The 24,956-nt window shown below is 39.7% G+C and overlaps 1 protein-coding gene across 10 annotated transcripts in view; it reads left to right on the forward strand.

Annotated features, from left to right (window-relative positions):
- triob (trio Rho guanine nucleotide exchange factor b) overlaps positions 1 to 24,956 on the forward strand; it is a 112,211-nt gene that overhangs the window by 37,927 nt on the left and 49,328 nt on the right. For 9 of the 10 annotated variants that reach the window (XM_076889787.1, XM_012923792.5, XM_012923791.5 and 6 more), the window contains 13 exons: positions 4,323 to 4,397; positions 6,027 to 6,141; positions 8,573 to 8,765; positions 9,547 to 9,651; positions 9,832 to 10,272; positions 11,038 to 11,160; positions 17,151 to 17,342; positions 18,185 to 18,316; positions 19,270 to 19,500; positions 20,618 to 20,740; positions 20,997 to 21,188; positions 22,740 to 22,909; positions 23,193 to 23,367. In XM_076889787.1, the coding sequence (XP_076745902.1) occupies positions 4,323 to 4,397; positions 6,027 to 6,141; positions 8,573 to 8,765; positions 9,547 to 9,651; positions 9,832 to 10,272; positions 11,038 to 11,160; positions 17,151 to 17,342; positions 18,185 to 18,316; positions 19,270 to 19,500; positions 20,618 to 20,740; positions 20,997 to 21,188; positions 22,740 to 22,909; positions 23,193 to 23,367 (2,267 nt within the window). The other variant, XM_023155669.3, reaches the window with a different exon arrangement.

Below are 24,956 nucleotides of genomic sequence, written 5' to 3' on the forward strand. Positions count from 1 at the left end.
AACCCAGAGAATTGTCTTATTTCACACATTATGTGTTATTTGCACCTTTGATGGATGTCTGCACAATGTCTCCATAAACAAACGCGCAAAGAGACAGAGAGTGTTTAAGTGCATATGTCGCTGCCCACATTTCTGCCTGTAATGAATGAGAAACTGTTATGCATTGCATATGTCTAGATGATCTGTCATGTCTGTCATCCTCTGTTTCGCATTCATCACCTGGCATATCCTGATACTTTCTAGATTTGAGGAGAGATATGTTGCTAAGGCCCTTTGTCTTTATTTCCTGTTTAAATTGTTGTAATATGTTATAATAATAAAAAGCTTACTATAAAGGGCATATTTTGTGGACAAGCATTATTCATATTACAGGGTGCTGAATGTACGCCACCAGTAAAATGGATTGTACTCATTATGAGACCGCTATGAACAAAGAATCTTTGATTGAAAAGCTTTATTTCATGCTCAGTAGACTTGTAAATGAAGGGTCGCATGTAGTGAAAGGAGGAGGTTGTTGTGTGTGTGCTTCTTTTGTTTTAATACAGTGCTATGCAAAAGCCTCGAGCCACCCCCCATTTCTTTATATTTCGCTAGGAAAATTGGAAATGTGTACAAATGGGTGCAGGAAGTTATTGAAAAATGTGTAAACATAACTTGAAATACAGTACTTAAGGGAAAAACGGCATTTGCACAATTGTAACAAGCTTGAAAGTCAATATTTGGTGTGACCACCTTTATTCTTCAACACAGCTTTAAGTAATTTCTTTCTTCATTAGTCTTCAGGAATAGTTCTCCAGGCTTCTTGGTTTCCATTCAAAGATGAGCCCACGTTGGGCTCTTGGGAGGCTATGTTGTGTTTTTGACCAACAACATATGCCTTTTAATATTTTAGCAATTGTTGTGTTACAAAATGAAGTCATTTCACCAATGAGATTTTTTCCTCATAGTATTGCATGGTGGATCGAAGTTTGATGGTACTTTTCTGAGTTCATAATTCCATTCCATCAATTCCACCATGACATGATGATGTAGACATTCACTGTTGTACCTCACTGCTGATCTCCTGTGCACATACCAATGACCATTTGAACCAAAAAATTTATCTTGGATTCATTACTGTCACTGATTTTCAGTCAAATGTAATTTGACAGCCTCCCTTCCAATGATGAACTTCGGTCAACAGTAGAAAGATCAACTGATGGGCCAGCTGCTTTTTTCAGTTCGTGTGTCAGGTCAAGGATTTATTCCTGTTTCATAAGGACGTGACTTACAGATGCTGTTCATTTGCTGAAATGTTTTTTCTTAGGCCTGGCACACCTTTTGTCCAACACTTGTCCAGTTTCCTAAGATTTTTTTAAAGTCATACTGCACACATGCTGAGATATAAGTTTTGGCTAACAGCGGTTTAAGACTCAACTTGTTGGTTGAAAAAAATGCTTGGACTGTGTTGTCTTTGACATTTTTCATAGATTCTTTTGAAGAAATGGAAACAAATGATGTGTTTTTGCAATACAATTTAAAACAGTTTCTTTCCTAAGTTTTCTGTTATGTGTAGACACAACACTGGTTAATTCCTTGATTTAGTTACCTTTTTTATGCTTGAATGATTCACAGTTCAGTGTTAAGTGGTTTGGTCAGGTATAAGGACTGGATTGAAAATGAGTGAAAATGTCCAAAGAAAAACTTGAAACACCCCTAGAAAGCCTGAAGAACTACACAACAGTGTGTGTGTGGCAAGAGGCGGTGATGGGATGTCATGAATCACAGTGTGTAGGGTAGTACTTACTGTTTACTAAAATTAGGAGAGGCTCTGATGTCATAAGTAATAGGCCATCATACTGTGAAACTTTCTCTTTACTGCCAGCTGCTCTCGATTTTTTTTTTTAAGCAATGCAGCATTTATGTTAAATTCACCACCGAATTTTGAAAAATCAGTATTTAGGCATTAAAATATACAACTGCAGATCTGTTTAGCTTAGCACAGTCCTCAACATAAAGCTTAAGTGCATATATGCCCAGCTTTCTGCTGACCTGGTCTGATCTGTGGTGTTTGAGAAAGGTGCGTAGCTTGAGTTTTAGCGGGGAAAGCAGGAGTGTAACAGAGGTCAGTGCTGGCTGCGTGCCAGAGTCAGTATCTTACATAAACTACCACTGAGAGGAATGTGTCTGGGGCACACTTCACAGGAAAGGCACACATGTGCTAACACAAAAACCTGCTAGAGGTGTATTGTTTCTTTTTGCCTTTGCTCTGTATAGTGCTGATTTTCAGTGAATGCAGTCCCAGCAACAAAGCACTATTCTAAAGACACACAATGAAGTCTCTCTGTTAACTCTTTCCATGATTATTACTATGGGTTTTTTTTTTAAATCTGCAAGTCAAGAGAAGACACACAGGTGTAGGAGGACATGAAGCATGGAGGCTTAAAATATGTGGGTTTCCCTATCCTCTTACCAATGGAAAGACAATAAAAAGCCATTGATGCTACGTCAGTCCCATTTTCTGTCAGCTGGTTGTGACATTATCCTTGAATCAGTCCAGTCGCTTCCTACAGAGAGGTGACGTGATACCGCTCAGGCCTGACTTCAAACCGTGGCTGAAATCAATATTACAGGAGCTGTTTAAACCTGCAGGAGCTATTTAGTTGTTTTCTCTTTGCTTTTCTGCAGTCCTGTGTGTGTGCTGTCACAGCTGGTCGTTCTGTCCTCATATTCTTCTCTATGCTTTCACAAATCCGACTTGGCTTCTCTATTCCTGTGATGTCATACTGCACATTTAAAAGATAGCCTGTTTCTTGTTTCTTCATATCTTCAGCTTATAACTCACTAACAACTTAGGAGACGCAATCACAGGTTTAATGGCACTCGTGTTGAAATATATCTACATTACAGCATGTCACTCAGTGTCTGAATTGTGCCATCAAGCCATCACTTTTTTTAGAGTAATATTAAGTCACTACCTCCTGCTGGAGATATTGGCTTGTACTTGTCACGACTGACTTTTATTGAAGGGAATTTGGCATGATTCAGCACTCAGTAGACTGGCCTCTCTGATTAGTTGGTTTCTGTTGGTAGTCAGTATGATAAAGTGCTTATATTAGAAATGCCAAAGCAGCACCGTGTTTGTGCAAAGTTGTTACTATATATTTCTTTTTTTGACCCCCTAGGCTCTGTTTATCAGAACTTAGCCCCCCAAACGGCGTCTTATTGAAGCGTTTTATGCAAAGCAGGACTGTTATTTTTCAGCGCCATCCTGGATGTGATAGTCTGTGCCCTCAGTTCTAATAGCATTATCACGCCTTGAGTCAGTTGTAGTTCAGGTGATAGCGGTGATTTATGTGGTGGCGGGACTTAAGATAATGAACTGCATCGGTTACATTTCTTATGTGTTTGTGTGAGAGAGATGACTAAGAGCTACGTGAGGAATATCTGATGACGTCACTAGCAAACTGAAAGTGCAGGCAGAGCCCCCTCCCTACCCGCCAGCTCCTTACTCATATATTCACCAGCCTGAAATGTCAATATCATCATGGCTGATGTATATTTTCTTTTACTAACTATGGCATGATTGCGTTCAGCTATGCATTATTGCCCTTTTCAGTCCTCATAATGAAATTTCCTGAAGAATAAATATGCTTATCAGTTATCACCAAATACCAAAATACTGCCTTCAGTAAACGTGCTGTTTTCATGTGAAGGAGAAAGAGAGACTGAGGGTGTGTGTGTGTGTGTGTGTGTGTGTGTGTACATAAATGCTCCATCTTCCTGGTATTAACCATGTGCCATCTGTTGAGGAGGCGAGGCAAAGGGGATGACATTTCAGCAACATAGTGTAACACACTGACTATTGTGGGAATTCCTGAGTAAACCTAAGTAGGCTGAACATTCAGTGCTAAAGCAATGGACTATTTCAAAAATAATGCAAATGTAATAGCTTGCAAGATACAAGAAGCAGATAGTTAAAACAGAGATTTTCTTGGCAACTAGTTAGATCTGCAGCCAGTCTTAACTTCCTCAGAATTGCTACTAGTAACAACATCAACCTTAACTCTAACCAGTTCCATAGAGCCACTTCTGCTGTGTCTGTGGTCATTGATATGAACAAAGTTACAAAAAGCATTATAATGTACATTTATGTTGTTTTTTGCGCGCTGTGCTATAAAGTGGGTTACCTTATTTAAGTGTTTCGTCTTTTTTGGTGTGCTGCAGGGTCATGTATTCTCTACGTGGGTGTAAAGGTTGAATGAACTTGGTCTAATTGCTGTCTCTGCGTTAAATATTTTGATTTTAAATATTCTATTCTGCTTATTTTTTCTGTGTTTCAGGGTTTCATCGTAATGAGGATATGAAGGCCATTGATGTGCTTCCAATCCTCAAGGAGAAGGTTGCCTTTCTCTCAGGTCAGTGTCATTTTTATGTGCTGTAATTGTAAATATCTGTTTCAACTTTAAGCTCACTGAAACTTCCATCCATCCTTTTTCAGTGAAGAAGTCAGTCTAGTTACTTCTGACATTCAGCAAAATTGTGCTCTTATTTTAAGGAGCCATTGTATCACTATATTGCTGTAGAGTCCTTACAGTGCTCTATGTTTGGTGTCATTCCCTGTATTTTAGTGTTTGCAAGGCAGGCTGGAGTAAAGCCACTTTAGCATTTAGACAAACCTGAGAATATGCTTTGCTCTAATTCTACTTTCTTAGACTGTCAGCCATTTAGAAAATCCCTTTGTTTCTATCAAATAATGTATTCTGTGAAACCTGTCAAACATTTTTTGCTCATCCGGCTTAAAGACCAGTGAGCTTAGTCCATGGTGAGTTTTCTGCCCAACCGAGAATTGATACTTCCCCCTGAGTATTGGTCGTTGTTTAGTGAATCTCGCCGATTCTTGCAGCCAGATGACCTAAATTATCGCATTTATTGTCTAGTTTAATATCTTAATCTGTTTCCTCGGTATCTCTCATTTTCTTCCAAATCATGTTATTTTTCTGATTTATATTTCTGTGGTTGACCTTTCTCATTAATCTGTATTAATTAACATAAACCATTATCCACAATATTAAATATAATTTCCTCATCAGAGTTTTATAGGAGTACACTTTTCTAATCACATGGATACTTTTTGATGTCTCATTTTTTGTCACCTGCTTCTTCTCTCGCTTGTGTAGGCTAGGTCACTTATCCAAATAGCTACTGTGATGACACCAAACTCATAGTTTATCTAGATTAACCAATCTTGAAAGCTTCAAAAAATGTTGCATATGATCACTGACGCCTCATCATTTTCACTTGGCTTAAGCTAACTATACAGATGCTGCCTATGTTGCTAGCCTACTAGCTAGTCATGAGTTCGGTTAGACACTTTCCCTATTCACATTTCTAATCTATTTATTTAGTGAAACATGCACAACTGAAACTCTAGGAACCAAAACTTGAGCAGTATTTTCTGTAGTACTTTAAGCCAACTATGTAGTGTGCTTATCTGCAGCAGGAGTCTCTATCTTTTTGACTGTATTATAAACCATTAGGGGCTAATTGTCTAATTTTGTGGCAGGTGTTCAATTTGCTAGCTTAATAGGTTGATAACATGGGCACATTTTTGGCTTTAAAGGTGAGAGGTCAGTGACATCAAGTGTGAAATTTTCACATGGAAATGGAGACTGGTCTTGGGTATAGTTGTTGGCTCCCCTGTTGCATTTGGTATGTGTAGCTAATTTATTAGCATTCACTTATTTCTCTGAACTGTGAATTTGACACAGCATGGTTTTGATCTGACTTTTACATCATTTGTGTTAACTGTATTGGCATAGTTGTGAGTAATTTAAGATGTTTTTTTTCTGTCAGATTAGTAGTTGGTGTGGTTTGTTATAGCTCTGTGACTGGAACTCCATTACCACTCTTGTAACTGTGATTTGACCTGTCTTTCTATCTGAACCAGCTATCTCTACTCACTAGTTATCTCTGACAATTGTAAAAAGAAAATATCTTCATAATTTAAATAGGTTTTCTTTGTGTCATTGTATTTCTATGCGAAGGTGGCAGAGACAGACGTGGAGGTCCGATTCTCACCTTTCCAGCACGGAGCAACCATGACAGAATACGACCCGAAGACCTGCGCAGGCTCATAGCATACTTGGCCACAATCCCAAGGTAAGGATAGTGGAACACACACCCAACTATGGACGTGCGTAGACGCTCAAATATAACCTCTGCTATAGCTTGCTATTGATGTTTCCCACGTGACATCGAGAGTTGTTTGCAATAACTGGACATGATACAACTGACAACTGCTAGATGAAAATGTGTGTTCCCCAACTGGTTTGCAGTGGTTTCTGGAGGCTGTTACTGGGTAAAATTAGTTTTAAAGAAGATGCTGCTCCAGAAACCTTTTGGTGATTGCTTTGGTTTTTAGCAGGTTGCCTGTAGTTGCCTGTAGGTGAGCAGTAGTACTTTTCACAGTTTTGCTACAGCTTAGAGAGTAGCCAGCCAATCTTTGTAGACAAGTCCATCAGCTCCATTCAGTCTACCACCATGGCAATACGCTAACAACCAATGTAGTCACAAGGACATTTTGGGGGAATGCACTTTTCTCCCAGCCAAAAGGTAGCTGCCAGGGGGTCGCTGACTGGCTTAAGTAAAGCTCTCAGCGACTTCCATCAACCTGCACTTACAACTCGCTCAGGAAATACTCATCTTTCCTTCATGACCATTGATTGCCAGATGGTTGTGCGCTCTAGGCCTGTATGACTGGGACCTTATTCACTTGATCCTACATTGTCACCATGATTGTCCCACATCCAAAATGTCAAACAAGTTAACATCAGATGGTTAGCGGTCATGTATCCACAAAGCCTGAAGACAGACAAAGTATACTCATTGTTTGGTTTGTGTTTGACTTTCCCACCTTTCTTAATTTAAAAAAAAAAAACTGGGCTGTTTTTATTTTGGATTCTCTGTAAAGTGTCTAAGGGTGTATTGCCAATTGTTGACCCCCCACCTCACCTCTCATTCCTGCATTTGATGTGTTGTCATGCTAGACTAGAGTCTGCTGCACACTCAAAACGTGTTGCCACAGGAAGCATTTCCAAAGTTGCTCCCTGTAGTTGCGTGCAGGCTGATCTTCAAATCTAGAAGCACTTTTAATACGTAGCTCCGGGCGTTTACCTGTTTGGAGTCAGTTGTCATTAGCTTAGAGGGAAGTTTGCACTTTTCTTCTCTGCTGCGTCTGATCTCCCCTGTGCTATGCTTACTAGTGCTTTGCAGGTTGACTGCTTTAAAGTCTTTTTCACGGTGGAGTGTGGAGATTTGTCTTGAGGCAAGAAGTGGTCCAGATCAGTTACTGAAAAAAAAGATGGAGTGCAGATTCACTGATCTTTTAGTTCATCTGTGGGATGTCAGAGGCTGAATGAGGCATTTTCAGTTCCTGCATAAATTTCAGTAGCAGCAGCAGAATCAAGTTTAACTGTTGGGTTCACAGCTTTACTTTGTTTACTCCCTATAGATTATGTGCGTAGTTATCATCCCACAGAATATATTCTCAGATCAAATGCCTTAAAACCCAAAAAGAGGGTGAATGAAGTCTAAATTACGCACGCAAGGAGTTTATGTTTTATGTCAAAGTGCCTGTTATTTTAAGTTTGGAGAGCAGTCTGTGTTGGATAAAAAGTTTATGTTAAAATCATTATCTGAAGGCAGATCATTTTGCCAATCTGATCTCTTTATTAAAAGTGTTGCAATAATTTTCTCTAAAGTATTTTTTAGGGCTGAGAGGTAAAAAAAACAAGTATCTACCTCTAACTAAAGCCGTAGAAGCCGATACAGCTGGTGTGCAAAGACTTACAGGCTTCCAAACTGCTCAGCTCTTCAGAAAGAGGTAAGACTGGAGAGGATAAAAGATTAGTCAGAGGTGGCCAGTCATCCAGTCGGAAGGCCGAGGAGTGTCATAAGTCAGGAGGAGGCCAGCTTCTTTTCCTCAGCTTAATTTCTCTTCCTCCTGTCTAAATATTTCTGCTGCCTTACCCCCTTTTTTTTCTTTACCCTCCTTCCAGTCTCAGTATCTCTCTTTCTCACTCGCTCTCCTCTCTATCGGCTCTGCTCTGTTTTTTTTTTCTCTATCCATTTGGCTGCCGATCTGTTTTCATAGAGTGTGGTCAGAGTGAGATAGAGCAGGAGGCCCTGCGTCTATTTCTGTGTCCTAGCTACACATTCAGATTAAAGCCTTTAATACTGAGAAACAACCTTTTATGGAAGTGTACGGCAGCAGGACTCCTGGTAAGCGGCGGTGGAAACTTCAACGCTTGAATGTTTTAACTGTTTTCTTTCCTCTCCAGATGCTGTGGAGATTGGATACTTCAGTTACAGCAGTTCCTTTAGAAAAGGGCTGTGTAATGTTATGTTACGACTCGAGGCAGTGACGTCAAATTTTGTCCTTTCGTTGCCAGCAAGTTTTTTTTTCTCTAACCTGGCTTTAATGGTTCTATGTTAGCATTATAAATGTTAAACGTACTGCATCTTTTTCTTTGTGAATTAGCCCTTTATCCTGGGATATGACCTCTTTTATTTATTTCCTTTTTTTCTGCAGTGAGGAGGTGGCCAGACATGGCTTCACAGTCATTGTGGACATGCGTGGTTCTAAGTGGGACAGCATCAAACCTCTGCTAAAGATCCTTCAGGAATCGTTCCCTTCTTGTATTCACGTTGCTCTTATCATCAAGCCAGACAACTTCTGGCAGAAGCAGAGGACCAACTTTGGCAGCTCCAAGTTTGAATTTGAGGTAGGCGATGCTCGAACGCGCTTTAAATAGTTCAACATAAAAAGGTAATCATTTTAACCCCTCCAGCTTGTTTTTTTTGTAATTTTTGGTTTTTGGTTTGATTTTCTTCTCTTTTCGATAATGATTAATGCATTTTGTTTTGTTGTCTCGTCATGTCAGTGTACCGTATGCTCAGATGAGCAAATTGTTGTAAACTGTTAGTTAGTTTTGCATACCCACTGGCCTTTTTTACCAGCTCTAATTGGACTGTGCTTTGTGTCAGTGGCACGATTCTGTCCCGTGTGGGCATGTTGAGGTGGTATATTTAGTTCTGACCCAGTTACTATGGAAACAGGATATATAGGACATGGCAAAGAGTTTATTCCTAACTTTAGTGCATTTGGCTTTGGACAAGCAACTTGTTGTATTTTTGTTGTTTTTTTTCTTTTTGTGTATGACGTCAAACGTACTATTTTTGGGTGCACATCAAGTGCCGTAGAGTTTTACTTATCAGGCAGATCACAGTGATAGAAGCATTCGTATGAGAGATAACTCAGTCTTTCTTGTCACCTCACCACACCCATTCTAACAGTGGGTGTACAGTGCTTACTGATTGCACATTATCTTTAGAGTCAAGTTTTTACAGTAAGAAATATTTTAGAAACTTAACAGTTGACTAGTCTGGAATATGGTGGTGATTATATTAGTGTAAACTGTGCTTATTTTTCCTCTTTCGCCCTTTCATCTATTTGTAATTCTTTTTTATTTTCTTGTGTGTCCCAAATCTGCCTTCCCGCACCAGACGGTGATGGTCTCCTTAGAGGGTTTAACCAAGATTGTGGACCCTTCCCAGCTGACAGCCGACTTCGAGGGCAGCCTAGAATACAACCATGATGAATGGATTGAGGTTTTGATTCTTTTCTTTTGTTTACATCTGTTCCTTCATAAGATGGTTTTTAATTTAAATCTTTTGTGCGCTTACTTAAGAAAACATCAGTCAAAGACCAGTCTTATTGCAGATCTTTTTAAAAATTCAATTCCGTATCCTCATTGGGGAAAAAAAGTTGACTTTTAACTTTCCTTTCAGGTGCGGCTCTCTTATGAGACGTTTGCCAGTGATGCAGCGCGGGCTTTATCACGCCTTGAAGAACTCCAGGAAACCTTGTCCCAGCGTGATCTCCCACGGGATCTGGAAGGGGCTCGGCGGTTAATGGAAGAACATGCTGCACTGAAGAAAAGGGCCACCAAAGCATCGGTAGAGGAGCTCGACGCACAGGGACGGAGGCTGCTCCAAAGGCTACAGTCACAGACTGCAGGGGTTGGGAGTGTTGGAGCTAGCGGAGATTCTAACGACCACCATCACGGGTTTCACGTGCACGCGGACGCGCACAATCTGGTGGCTAAAGTGACGGGTGTGTTGGATAAGCTGCACGGGATGCGGCAGAATCTGCAGCAGTTGTGGCACATGAGGAAACTGAAGCTGGATCAGTGTTTCCAACTGCGGCTGTTTGAGCAAGATGCTGAGAAGGTCAGAGAACTAATCATTCTAATCACAAATGAACTAATCACAAAGTTAATTGTGTTGTCAGTTCTGCAGTATGCCTGATGTTAAATATGCCACTACAGCGGTTTAACTTTTTGGACATGCAGTCATTCCTGACTAATCTTTTGCATGAGCATACTTACCAATTCTATTCAGGCATAAAAGAATATAACATGATCATCATCATTACCATGTAAGCCAGATAATTGAGGCTCAATATGGTTGTAAAGGTTTAATAAAGCTGACTGATGGCAGGTGTTGAATATTAATTTTCTTTTCCTTCTAAATGAATGGATGACATAATACGTCATCTTTACACTTACAGTGGAAATTGCTTATATTCTTTAAATATATATTTAGATTTCTGGTTGCCCATTGAGTTTACAGGCTTTTAAATGCCCTTTGGAAATATATAATTGAGTTTTTCATATTCTAAGTAATGTGTGAGTGTGTGCTAATGGAAACTGTAGCCCTATACACTTTTCAGGGTTTTTGGCAAGTACCTTTATTTAACAGACATTTGTCATATTCTTACCTCAATAGAGGGTGAACAACAGCGGTCTTTTAGTTTTTTAGTTTTCCTATCAGAGGAGCTTGGAGATGACCTTTGCCTTCTTCAGCGGTTGTGGTTAATTAGCAATCAACAAGGCCTCTCACTCCTGCTGCTATGAGTTACCACAAGATGGGCAGCTTTTCATTTGATGTGCTTTTTGTGAAGCTAACTGTGTTTTCTCCACCTACTCTCTGTAGATGTTTGATTGGATAATGCACAACAAGGGGCTTTTCCTGACCAGTTACACAGAGATCGGAGGGAACCACCAGCATGCTGTGGAGTTGCAGACGCAGCACAACCATTTCGCTATGAACTGCATGGTAAGACCCTATCGTTAGCTGTCACGCACATACAAATGCACAGAAACAGGTAATGCAATCGTAAACTGCCGTCATTCCTCTCATCCACACTAAATGCTTTTTTTCCCCACCCTTCATCCCAAACCACCCTCTCCCTATATGGGGAAACTGATGTCTTCTGTCTTGCCATGCTCTTTTTCTCATATTCATCTTTTTTTTACTCTGCTTCAACTCTGCCCCAGTTTGTCATGTCTTGTCATGGTGCTGTTCCCATAATTGACCCGCATTGCCTTTGTGCCCCTCCCACCGCTGTGTGCTGCCCTTTGCTGCTCTGCTCCACCCTCCTCCCTGCGACATCATAGCTCACTCTAGTCCTTAGAGCTCTGCTGTTGGCTAATAAATTTAGCTGAGGATATAGTGTTGTGTCACTGCACCCACCACACTATGCACTCTGCCCTAACTTTGTTTTCCTTTGTCACAGTTTGACTGGTAAGCTTTGCAAGGTTTCTGTTTCATCCTTTTTGTCAATCCTTTGCAGTGCACTTTCTTCTTACATCCCTCATAACTTATAATGGTGTGTTATTCCTGCTTGTCATATATCATCAAGCAAGTAAACCAAGCTTGTTCCAGGCTTCGTGGGATGCATTTAAATTAGTAGATTTATTTTAGACTAAAAACAGCTTCAAAATAATCTGAGAAACAATAAGGATGTAGCCCACTACCTCTGATTTGAACAGCAAACTAGCCTGCCATTTTTCCGTGCTACTTTCTAAAAGTAATTATTTTTAGTGCAAAAGTGAAACCAATGGAGAGCAGGGCAACTGGCCTAAATCTTCTTATAGAGTCACTGGTGTTACAGATCATTTGCAACATTCAGCCCAGAGAGGGCGGTTTCAGTGACCTCCCACAGCCGGATGTTTCAACTGTACTGGCTGAGGTGAGCCAAAAAGCAACTGAGACAGCTGAGAAGACAGATAGACCTACACTGTATACTCAGGCCCATATTGACAGGGTAGACCAGTGGTAGGCAACGCCAGGCCTCGAGTGCCGGTGTCCTGCAGGTTTTAGATCTCACCCTGGGTCAACACACCTGAATCAAATGATTAGTTCATTACCAGCCCCCTGGAGAACTTCAAGACATGTTGAGGAGGTAATTTAGCCATTTAAATCAGCTGTGATGGATCAAGGACACATCTAAAACCTGCAGGACACCGGCACTCGAGGCCTGGAGTTGCCTACCCCTGGGGTAGACAAACATATACAAACATGCATACAGATGGTTTAACAGTGAAAGACCACCGCCCCCTCCACCTATTCTTCCACAGGAAGCGGTGTTTCCCCTTCCTGTTGCCTGCACAGCACAATGGAAACACACAGTGTCAGTAGGTGTGTTTATACTGCCTGTTCTCCTGTTTGTGTGTCCGCGTTCTCCGACTGTGTCAACATTGTAGCAAGAGTAAAACCAAGGTGAAACAACGCAATTACTCGTTTGCCAGTTTCCAGCGACTAAACAAAAAAAAACCCACCAGCATGTGTTTACTGTATTGTGTCAGGCAGTCATCAGTGATGGGAGTGTCATGTGTAAGTGAAGGTTTGGACCAAATGCTGATGGTGACTCTTTGTTGTTATGTGAGAGATAATGTGTCACATTGCAAAATACAACCCCTAGGGTTATGATACTGTTACTCCCCCTATGGGAGGTACTTAAAAATTCACTTTAGGAGTCAAGGAGCTTTTTTTTAAACACTTTTAATAGAGCCGTCATTTTACACATGTAGCATATGATGCCTTTTTTCCCAACTACTACAGGTTTTAAAACTCTAATATCACAAAATGAATTCAGAGAGTTCAGATTGTTTGGCTTGTTTTGTTAACTAACACAGTTTTGCTGAAGATTTTAACAGTTTGATGATGCGACACATTCAGATGTTTGATGTAGATGCCAAAGAAGCAAGTCAACAGTAATGATCTCAAAGAAGCAATTGTTGCTAACCATCAATCGTTAGGACATTTCCAAACTTATTCTGTAATTCTACAATTTTCACAATTGGGAAAAAAATCAAGACAGTTGAAAGTTTTGCAAGGAGTGGACATCCCAACAAATTAAGCTAAAGGTCATAGAAATGCTAAGATCCAACTACAAGAATCCACGGGCCTCAGGTGATGGAGGGGATGGTGGGATTGTGTTGAAGCCACAGGACTTGGGTATCTTGTAATGATTAAATTTAATAAGCATTGCTAGTAGATTTGTTCGAACTGTCATGCGTGGAGTCGAAATGTTTCTAGTCATATTTGTTGAGAAGGAAACACATGATGTATGTTATGCAGCAAATATAACAACTGTCCAAAAAATATTGCAATATAAGCCCGAAATCAGACTGTAGAAATGCCATGATCTGTACAAGCAGTCGTTTTGTATATTTGCTGCAGTCTCAGAGAAAGGTACGTGCACACCTCCAAGAAAATGTGCTATTGCAGCCTTTACCATCCATGCTGACTTTGCGCAGATAGAAGTAGCACTCTGTCATGATATCCTGCATTAAAGATAAATGAAGCTGTTACGTTTGAGCATAATGTTTGATACCCATAACATTCATATACACACGCACACATAGAGATACAGGGAAAGAGCTTTCTTACATCAAGTACTTCATAATTAAGTACAAAGAATGTTCTTCCAGAGAGGCAGGCAGGGTAAGCATCACTGGAAACATCATATGCTGCTGTGGAAACGTTTCTTAAATTATCTGTAAATACAGAAACAGGTTTTTTCAAAAAAGTACACTTTCAAATAAATATATATTTATATATCTAAGAAACTGTTTGCTCAAGGATTTAGACTGGACATAATTTTGTGTTTTTTGCACTCTGTTGTGATGAAGTTGTGCTGAATTTCGAAGATGTTAATGCTGATTTTGTGTTTATTGACTACGTGCCTAGTTGATTCGCCAACTCATTGTTTTTTCCGCGTAGCTTGTTGTTTTCTTCAGTCAACTTCACCTGATGCCCAGCTAAAGTGGCACCTATTATGAAAGGAATGATACGTTTATGAGTTCATGTACAACTGAAGCTCACATACAGACGTAATTCTTTACAAAGGACAGCAATGCAAAGAAGATTTATTCTACGCTCATGGTCCTATGGACAGTTAAAGTAACATGACTAAGTGATAAATGAGCTAATATATTCACTGAAGATGAGGATAAAACTTTCAGTCATTGTAAGTATCACTATTTTTAAATGTAGTCTGTTAGATCTGGTGTAGTGGCTTAAAAATGTCTTCCATACATCAGTGCGTAGATCAGTGTATACACATGGTGATAACATTATGATTTCACGAAAGTGAAGTTCACACTCACAAGCGATGCTCACACAGATGAGTACGCTGATTAACAGAATACACAGAACCACCAGACACACCGTAACATGCCTGAAAAAAACTAATGAGAAAATAATGTTAATAGTTTTGTGTGTTTGTATTTAATGTGTTTGTATCGTCTGAATTTGAATATTTGTCTTACCTAACTCAGGAGGTTGCTTTCTTCCATTGTTGGAATTGAACGCTGGCCATCTGATAGTCATGTACCTAAGAGAGGGGGGGCGGTTGGTGGCTGCGCTTTGGTTTCCGATGTTTGGCAGTGTTGCGTTTGTCGCAGCTCTCTGATTTTTCAGCTCCTCTCTGTTCTTACCATTGAACACAGGGTTTGGTTGCTGTTCTCTTGAGTCCCTCGTTGCGTTGTAATCTATACCGAGTGTGTCTGCAACTTCATAAGTATTGTCGTCTTCTGACCACAGGTCAGCCTCCATTGTCATGTAATCTTCGTTTTCTGCTGCCGGCTCCGCCATTGCTGAGTGGTGTCTTTGGTTGTTAGTGACTGTGTGATGTGTTTTTCTAAAATGCCTTACAGATTTTTATGGATGCAAATGACTTGGTAGGAGGAGCCAATGTAAAAAGGTTTCACTGGAAGCATCGGGCAGCTACTTTTTACATCTGGAATATAACAGCATATATTATATAAAAATGTAAAAAAAGAAAAGAAGAATGAATGTTTACAAAAAAAGAATCTGAATTCCAAAGGATTCGGGAGGGATTTTGATACTGTATCTTGTTCAGTGGACTAAAAAATGGAAAACCCAGAAAAATTCCTAAAGGCAAATAAATGATTTGCCTTTAGTTTGTATACAAAGAGATGGTTCACAGAGATTAGGAGTAGTTCCTGTGAAAACTGGAAAGCAGGAGCACAGGGTGTTGGGAAAGTGAACTGTGAGATAACCCAGTTATTCAAAACTGGGTTTACATTGTTTGAGTAAAGGAATCTTACAAATGACTCTTTGGGTTTATTAGTGTTTCATGTTACAAAGCCAGTCATCTCCATACAGCTACCTTGCTGACTGAATTAGGATCCTGTCCAATATGACTGGTTTGTTCATTCATACTGTTCATGGTTAGCATAAATTCACACGTCCTGCAAAGTTACATTTATATTAACCTATAGCTAGCTGAAGAATTGCACATTGTAGAGATATTTTTATATTGCTTGACATCCCTATATTACCCATGAATTTTTCACTTCAGTAAATATTGTAACTAAAGCAGCGAGTCTGGTTACTGGTCATTTTAGAAACAGGAAGTATTTAAAGCTTTAAGGTTTTGGGAGTTTTTACTGTTTCTTGTGCTTCCTTTACAGGATAGACACTGTCTATTTCTACAGATTGATTCATTTCTGGGACCTGTCCTCTTTTCCATTTTCCGTATTTCTGTCTGTTTTCTCTCCCACAGCCACTCTCATTCCCTATGGCACCATCAGTTTTAAATTAAGAAGACTTTTTAAATTTATATTCTCCCAACTCCTCCTCCCTTCTCTCCTTCAGCCATCAGTTTTAGATTACCACCCGAAGTAGTCCAACATGTCTGCATTTCCTCTCTTCCCCTGAATGATTGTGTGATTTGGAGGTCCCCCCCAAAATCCCAATAGTCCCTAATACCACATAAAACCTCAGAGACAGTTCTTCCTGTGACATTTGATGTGTAAGATTTATTATGGGATTATAGTAGTTCTAGTCCTAACCGCCATGCTTTTATTTATGACAACTTAACTTCTGCTGTGTATTCAAAAGCTGAACTCGTGTTAGCCGTGCTGTTTAGCTCACCACTGTCGCTCTTATCCTTGAACCAACATCAGATTGTATCGAGCACGTTTCAGTGTTGATTCTGCACAGTATGGATTGTTCTTCTACAGTACACGCAAATGCAGAGCTGTTTAAAATCTCTCTAAACCCTAATATAAAAACAGACAAACTCAAAGCTTCCTGAGTTGAACAAAGTAAATCCAGTGTCCACAGCTTTGATGAAAACTGCTTTAAGGGTCGTAGCTGGTGTTTGGTTCATCTTTCCTTCCCATTGTGATTGAAACAAGCTAGCTAAGAGCCATAATAGGCTCCAGGAGCAGTAATTGAATAGAATAATAACACGCTGTTAACACAGTTGTTAATTAGCGTTTGCTGATCCATGCCTATCTACACAAAACAGCTTGGGGCCCATATATTAAAAAAGACTGAAAGATTAAGAGGCAAATGGGATTTTTTATTATTCACATGGGGGTATGTCTCCCGTGTGTGTGTGTGTGTGTGTGTGTGTGTGTGTGTGTGTGTGTGTGTGTGTGTGTGTGTGTGTGTGTGTGTGTGTGTGTGTGTGAGGACAGAGGTTATTTTATTTTATAATTATTTATATGTGATAAATAATTTTAGCCACTATTTTTTCCACATATAACTTTAATTGCTTTGAATGAACAGTGACAGTCTGGGCCATTTGAAGACTGGATATACTTTGAATGACAGACTACACTGAAGATGTCCAAATATTAACGATAAGAGCACTCTTTATATAAATGTAGCTTTTCTTTTCTTTTGTATAGAACTGAAATTAATTAAAAGAGTAAAACCATATTAAATAATTTTTAATATGTTTTGGGGGTTTTTTTTCTCTGTATCTGTTTCTCTCTGAAAAACAGAATGTGTATGTGAACATCAATCGAATCATGTCTGTTGGAAATCGGCTCCTGGAGTCCAGCCACTATGCCTCTCAGCAGATCCAGCAGATCTCAAGCCAGCTGGAGCAAGAGTGGAAGGCCTTTGCTGCAGCACTGGACGAACGCAGCACCTTGCTGGAGATGTCTGCCAGCTTCCACCAGAAAGCAGATCAGGTACTGGGATGCAAAAAATTAATTACACTTCTGATATTATAGTAATACATGTGTGCATAATAGATGCACATTTCTTCTTTTCTATATGTGCAAAAAGACTTTTTTTGGCAGAAGTAAATGCGCTGTTGGCAGCTCTGCTTGAAAGCATCAGAATATCTGCATGTATTTATAAAGTTGTGAGTTCTTACATTCATTTAGTACATGCTGTGCAAACAATAATTGGAGCATGCAGCATATGATCTGTTATGTAATGATGTGTTTTTGTCATCTAAACCATATTACAGCTTTGTGTAATTTTCTACTCTTACTTGTACTCTTACTTATACATTTAGATTAAAAAAAAACTTTCCAATTTAAAGCCCCTGAGGTTACTGTGGAACCTTGCCAATGAGAGACCATTTAAATGATCAATACTACTTTAAACTGTTTTGCTTACGGATGCAGTAGCAGAACATTAGTTGTTGACAACTGTTGTTTGCTGAGTGGCTCTTTTTCTGTGTGGTCTTTCATGCCCAAGACTTCCTTGTAAGTGACATATAAGATCAAAATCCATCAGTTGTTCACAGTTTTGTGAATAAATACCATCACTCTGTCTTTCTTTTTCCAAGTGATGTCTTACTTTTCTCTTTTTGACTGTGTTGGTCCTCCCATAGAAATTCTCATATGCACCACCATCTGGATAGAAAACTTCAGGGTTATTATTTGTGTGCAAAAATGACTTTCGAAGACATATTAAAGCTATTGTAATCTTTAACTGACCTGCTTGTTCGGTCTTAATAGCATTTGTATGATGCTGTACTTGTGTTTCTATACAAATACTGTATATCTGTCTTTTTTCGCAGTACATGAGTAAAGTGGAGCCGTGGTGTAAGGCATGTGGTGAGGGAGAGCTGCCCTCTGAACTCCAGGATCTGGAAGACACAATCCATCATCACCAGGGGCTGTATGAGCACATCACCACAGCATACTCTGAGGTCAGTAGAAACAGGCACATTTGCGGAGACAGTGCGTCCGAACCATAAGTGCGCGACACAAATAAGCATGCAAACACACAGAGTATACAAATATATATACAAATATCATTGTGACTCTATGGAATACAAACAATAGATGTGATGATTATGCAAATCGTGCATTCAAAATATTCACACATGCCTTCAGCAACAATGGAAACTTTCTCCATCGATACATCTCTTTGGGTTTTAGTTAGTTTCACAACTTAAAATAAAGCAAATAACACAAATTAAACAATGTTTGAAATTTAGTTTGAAATTGGTAGATTCACTGCCTCCAGCTAAGAAATCTAAAACAATATTCAGTTAAAAACATACATTAGGGGTGTTATGTTATCTACTGGTATTTAGTAGTGGTTGGTCCACTGTGTGCTATAGTAGTCGCCTCCCATGAGATTTTAGAGCACTTCCTGCTTCAGTCTGTTGACAAACCTTATGGAGATGCTTAGCATCTTCCCAGAGTGGTAAAACTACTTCTAAATGGTTTGCTGACCATGTTACTGGTACGCTTGACTAGCCAGCCAACTCCACAGAGAATCTATGCGATATTGTCAAGAGGAAGCCCAAAAATTCCAGAAATTCCACATTTCTACATTAGAAATCCTGTTTTTATTCATCTTAGGAAATATTCTAATAATATGAGATCTTAGACTCTGATTTTCATGAGCCATAGCCCATCATTTTCAAAATTACATAAAATGCCTTGAAATGTTTCTATACAGCATGTAAATGAATATAGATTACGTAATAGTTTTAACTTTTTGAATTAAATTATAAAGAACATATATTATACATATATAATATTCAAATTATTTTAGTTTTGTATTAATATTAATATTCTAAGTCTACTTACAGCATCAAACGCATCAGATCCACCCAGTACTAAATGTCACACTGCCCATCAACTTTCAAAGGTAAGCCAGGATGGCAAGTCTCTGTTGGACAAACTGCAGCGACCCTTGACCCCAGGAAGTGCAGATTCGTTGATGGCATCAGCTAACTACTCCAAGGCTGTGCATCATGTTTTGGATATCATCCATGAAGTGTTGCATCATCAAAGGCAACTGGAAAACATCTGGCAGCATCGCAAAGTCCGTCTGCATCAGCGCCTGCAGCTGTGTGTCTTTCAGCAGGATGTACAGCAAGTAAGAAATGTGTGCAAACATCCACAGCAAAACCTGGCTTTGCTGAGACTCTCAACGCCCACACAACGACAGTACAGTAGGAATTGCATAAAGTGCTGTCCCATCTTGCCCTTATGTCTGAATTAGTTTCCCTGTAGACTTAAATTGTCTGTACTCTGGCTACTTAACTATCCAATCCAGGAATCCGTCCACTTAAGCATTTTTTACTCTGAGAGCTTGAGAGGATGTCAATGAAGAGCGATTTCCTAGGCTTGTCATTATATGTCAATTTTAGGGTTATTGAATCTTATAAATATTTGTATTTTCCAGTTCAAACTCGAAATTGAATTTAAAAAATGAGGGGGTGATATTAAGAATACGATATAATAATCTCCAGTTATTTCAGTAGCTTTTTTTAAGTTCCTCTGGGGATTTTTTTTAATTTCTTTTGAGTGAGCGTCTCTATGTGTGGCTGTGGTGGGATCAAGTTCTTAGATCAAAGTTCTGAGTTGGTGTATTTCTGTCCTCTGGGCAGGAACCCCTCTTCCACCTCTCCTTCTGTCTCACTCATTCTTGCTGTACATCTATGCTTCTGTCTTCCCCATCTCTTCTTTATCACCTTTTTCTCTTGGTAGTGGTTTCCATGGTGATGCAATTTACTGTCACATAATGTGTCGAGGGCATTGTGTGCATGTTCATATGTGTTTGTCTCATCAAAATATTCTCTCAGAGATGTTGAAAATCCCTTTCACAACCCCACATAGAAACAGATGGAGTTAGGCCATCTGTTTAATAAATAATAAGGTTATTAATAAGTACAAAGACTTATATCTGTTCACAGCCACAATGGGAATGCTGACTCTTTACACTGCTTTGGATTTACACTGAAGCAAAACCCAGTCACCCAGGCTGTAATTTAAACATGACAGACTGCATATGGAGGAAAGGAGTAAAGAAAAGGGGGTGGGGAGAAGCAGAGAGATGACATCTATAGACTGCTGTAATTAATGTGGTCTAAATGCAGGCGATTGTACCCCCTACTGCTGGGAAATACGTACTGCATCCTCAAATGCACTGCTTATTTTTACCTGTTTAAATGTGCTTGTGTGTCTGCATGTGTTTGTGTGTGTTTTTAAAGGTGCTGGACTGGATAGAAAATCACGGTGAGGCCTTCCTTAGCAAACATACAGGTGTTGGAAAGTCTTTGCACAGAGCCAGGGCTTTACAGAAAAGGCATGAAGACTTTGAAGAGGTTGCACAGGTGAGCAAAGCAAACACTTTTTGTTCTGTGACGTACTTTTTCCCATCAATTTATTATTTTTGCAACAACCTGAAAACAGTATTTCACTGTGTAGACTTGACAAAAAACAACCCAAAACAAAGCAAAATGTTGAGTTGGTACGTTCAGTTTAATAAGTTGTGACAAAAATGACAAGAGAAAGTAAGTAAAGTTCTTCTTGTAAAGGTCACTTGGAAGAGATAGAATATTCCCATTTTAAATGTATTTAATCTTTCAGAACACCTACACCAATGCTGACAAGTTACTAGAGGCTGCAGAGCAGCTGGCCCAGACCGGAGAGTGCGACCCAGAGGAAATTTACCAGGCCGCCCACCAGCTTGAAGACCGCATCCAGGATTTTGTGCGACGTGTCGAGCAGCGTAAAGTGCTGCTGGACATGTCTGTTGCCTTCCACACACATGTCAAAGAGGTGTGTGTCCCTCTCCCTGCTTCAACTTGTCCTGTTTGCAGCATTGATTTCACTCCTCCGTTTTGCTTATTGCTAGAATTTAATGCGACTAATACAGTAAGAGGACAGTGTGTATAAAAATGATGCAATGATGTTTATTCTGTATTAAGAAACATATTTTAAACTGAGTTACCTGTCTTCATATTTTTGTTGCAGCTCCAGCTGAAATGCAATAAACTCCGCAGGCTAACTTTGCTCTGGCATTTTCACATGCAGGCTATGTTGAATAGCCGTAGCAATTTATGTAAAGTGTGTTTGTATAAATGCATCAGATTGGTTCCAGATGTGTTCCTGCAACAATCATTATGCTGTTTGTAAAAAACAAAGAGTATAATTTTCTTTTGCCTCTGTAGTAACCATTCACACGCCATACAAAGGTAATCTGACCTCATCTGCCTTCTCCTTGACTTTGATTAAGGCAGGCGGGTCTTTAGGTTGTCTTCTTAAGCCTTTAGGGAGCTGTAAAAATGCATTTGTGCTAAGCACTCCTTGAAATAACTCTTTTGTGCATCTTTGACTGTCAAAATTAACCTTCCCAGACGGAAAGGCAGTGCTCTCTGCATGTGTTAACACTACATCCTGTTTACATAGACTCATAGACAGTAAGAGCCTAGGTATTATTAATGAAGCTAGTCTTTAATGCCCATATGGACTAATCTCCTTCATCCCATCTGTCAGCTCACAATGATAGCAGTACGCTATCTGTGTGAGCGCACGTGCATTTCTGAGCATGTGTGTTTGTGTTTGTGCCACTATGATTCTTTTCTCTGCATGCATATGTTTGTACAAGTGAATGTTTCCAACTCTGCTGCCCATCACTTCTTCAAGTGCTGCAGAATCCTTTGGATGCAGTCCAGTGTGATAGAGGGCAAATTTACTGTGATGACAGGGCATGAACTACATTGTATAAGAAGCAGTTTACCTGTTTTCCACGAAGCTAACTGATCAGAAGGCTCGGACTAATAAAAGTAGCCATCTTTATTTAATCAGAAATTCTCAGACAAGGGCTTTGACAAAGAGAGAAGCATTTGTTCTGAAAAATTAGTCGCTCACTTGATTTCACTTTTCACACATTTTTAATGGTCTGTGTCAGTATGGAAACCATGTAATATGTAACATAGTTAACGCAGTGAACAATATCAAAAGTAGGCATGTTTTTGTGTTGGCAGCGTGGGTGTTAGACAAACAATGGGTGCCAGGGTCTCTCCCCTGCAGCCTGGACCGTATGCCAGGGCTTCAGTACCCTGAGCCAATTCACCCAGATGGCTAATCTGTTACAAAGATGACCATTCACAAAACACCAGCTTTGAAAAGAACTGGTTGGATTTGATTTGTTGTTGATTTCTGTCTCATATCTCTTGTCTATCCATTTGGCAGCTCGTCTGTTTATTCTTAGATTTCTGTTTAACTCACACCACTATATGCACCACCCTCAAACATGTGTCTGCAGATTATTGTGCTGTTTTTCTCTACATTTGAACTGGCTTTTTTTTCTTTGTCGATCACACTTAGCTGTGGACATGGCTGGAGGAGCTTCAGAAAGAACTGCTGGATGATGTTTACGCAGAGTCAGTCGAGGCAGTCCAGGATCTGATCAAGCGATTCGGCCAGCAGCAGCAGACCACCCTGCAGGCAACAGTCAATGTTATAAAGGAAGGAGAGGACCTCATACAACAGCTCAGGTGATCATTTATTAGTATTATTACATTTTTAAATGCCTCACTAAAGTCTGAATATTGTAATATTCAATGTTCATCTGATCATCTGTCACATTTGCCATCTGGAGATGGCCTTGGGTTACACATATTTTCCAATTATTCAACAATCATGTGTTCATGAGATAAAAGGAAAACAAGAAGCACTGATAGAAGAATACACTGGGAAAAATGGGTGAGGGTGATTTCTAACAGAATGACTTGACAAAAATTGGGAACAAAGTCCTCTCCATTTAACCCCTGCTTACAGAGACTCTGCCATCTCGAGCAACAAGACTCCGCACAACAGCTCCATGGCCCACATTGAGAGCGTGCTGCAGCAGCTGGACGAGGCCCAGGGCCAGATGGAGGAGTTGTTCCAGGAAAGGAAGATCAAACTTGAGCTCTTCCTCCAGCTCCGCATCTTTGAAAGGGACGCAATTGACGTAAGTAGGCGGAAAATAGAGGGTTGGTGTATGATGCATATTTATTTTTAAAGTGAGAGTGAGGAAGACAGAACAAGAAACACCAGAATAGTAGAACTCGTGATCTTTAGATGTAAAAGCGAAGACAGAATGTTTCAAATATCCACACCGCAGGAAGGTGTTTTCAATGAAAAGGGAGAAATTAAGGTGTACAGCAGGGACCAAAAAGACTAAAAGTTTGGACATGAAAAACAAAGTGCTACACATGTGATACGCTAAGAAAGAAATAACAGAATGTATCATATCAGCCAATTTGTTTTTTCTTATTGGCTGTTGAAAAGATCAATTACATGTGACAGCGGGCTTACTGGCAAACCAAAATGACTGTGACTGTGAGCTGATGGACCATTACAGCGTGAAAGGAAGATTCAGTCCTGGAGTGAGGATTCCAGCTGGTTTAAATCTCGGCTAAATTCACAGTCATACTCACACGTGCGCTACATTAAAAAAGTGTTTAGTTCCACTCGATGAATCTCATCCACTGACTCGCTCCAGTTATGTCTCCCCCTCCCCAGTTAGCAGTTTGCTAATTCCTTAGCATCTTGCTGTGAGAGTGAACGCTGTACTCAGCTGGTGCTCAGAAATGAGCGCTGCTCTTAAAAAAAAACAGAAAGAAAGAAAGAAAGAAAGAAAGAAAGAAAGAAAGAAAGAAAGAAAGAAAGAAAGAAAGAAAGAAAGAAAGAAAGCATTGCTTTTATTTTTATCATGGCTATCAAATTAGATTTGTTGAGCCATACTGTGCTGACAGAAGAATTACACTCTGGCACTTTAGAAGCAAACGCACTGAAAAGAGATGCAGGCTTGTATTAATAAGAATCATGTAAGTAAGAAGAAGAGATGTGGAAAGTCATTATTGAGGACATAATGAATATATTAATCTTGGAAAATGGTTTTCAATTATAAACTCATCACTTGTGGTTTCTGTGGGTGGTAAGTTTAGTGTTTTTGGTCCAGAATAAAAATAGCTTAAACAGCTACTCCATAGAGCACCAGCACTCATGGTAAGTGGATGACTGTAACTTGGTTTGGTGATCCTGCGATAATGATGATGATGATGATGATGATGATGATGGTAAATGGAAAGCCCACAGAATGAGTCTCCTGATTATCTCTTGGCTTTACTTTACACTCATCAGCCACCTTGTTAGGTACAACCTACTAGTACTGGATTAGACTTACTTTTGCTTCCTTAATTCTTTGTGGCATTGATTCAACAAAGGTGTTAGAAACATTCATCAGAGATTTTGCTGCACATTGACATGATAGCATCACACAGTTGCTGCAGATTTGTTGGCTGTGCATCCATGATGTGAATCTCTCTTTTCACCACATGCCAAAGTTGCTCTGGGATCTATGGCTGTCTATGCCATTTGAATACAGTCAGCTCATTGTCTTGTTCAAGAAACCAGTTTGAGATAATTTCAGCTTTGTGAAGGGATGAAAATGGTCAGCAACAAAACTCAGGCAGACTGCAGTGTTTAAATGCTCAGTTGATACTAAGGGCCCCAAAGTGTGGCATGAAAATATCGGTCACGCATATTTTCCCACCA

The sequence above is a fragment of the Maylandia zebra genome, linkage group LG11 (genome assembly GCF_041146795.1).
Source record: "Maylandia zebra isolate NMK-2024a linkage group LG11, Mzebra_GT3a, whole genome shotgun sequence".
Taxonomy (NCBI): domain Eukaryota; kingdom Metazoa; phylum Chordata; class Actinopteri; order Cichliformes; family Cichlidae; genus Maylandia; species Maylandia zebra.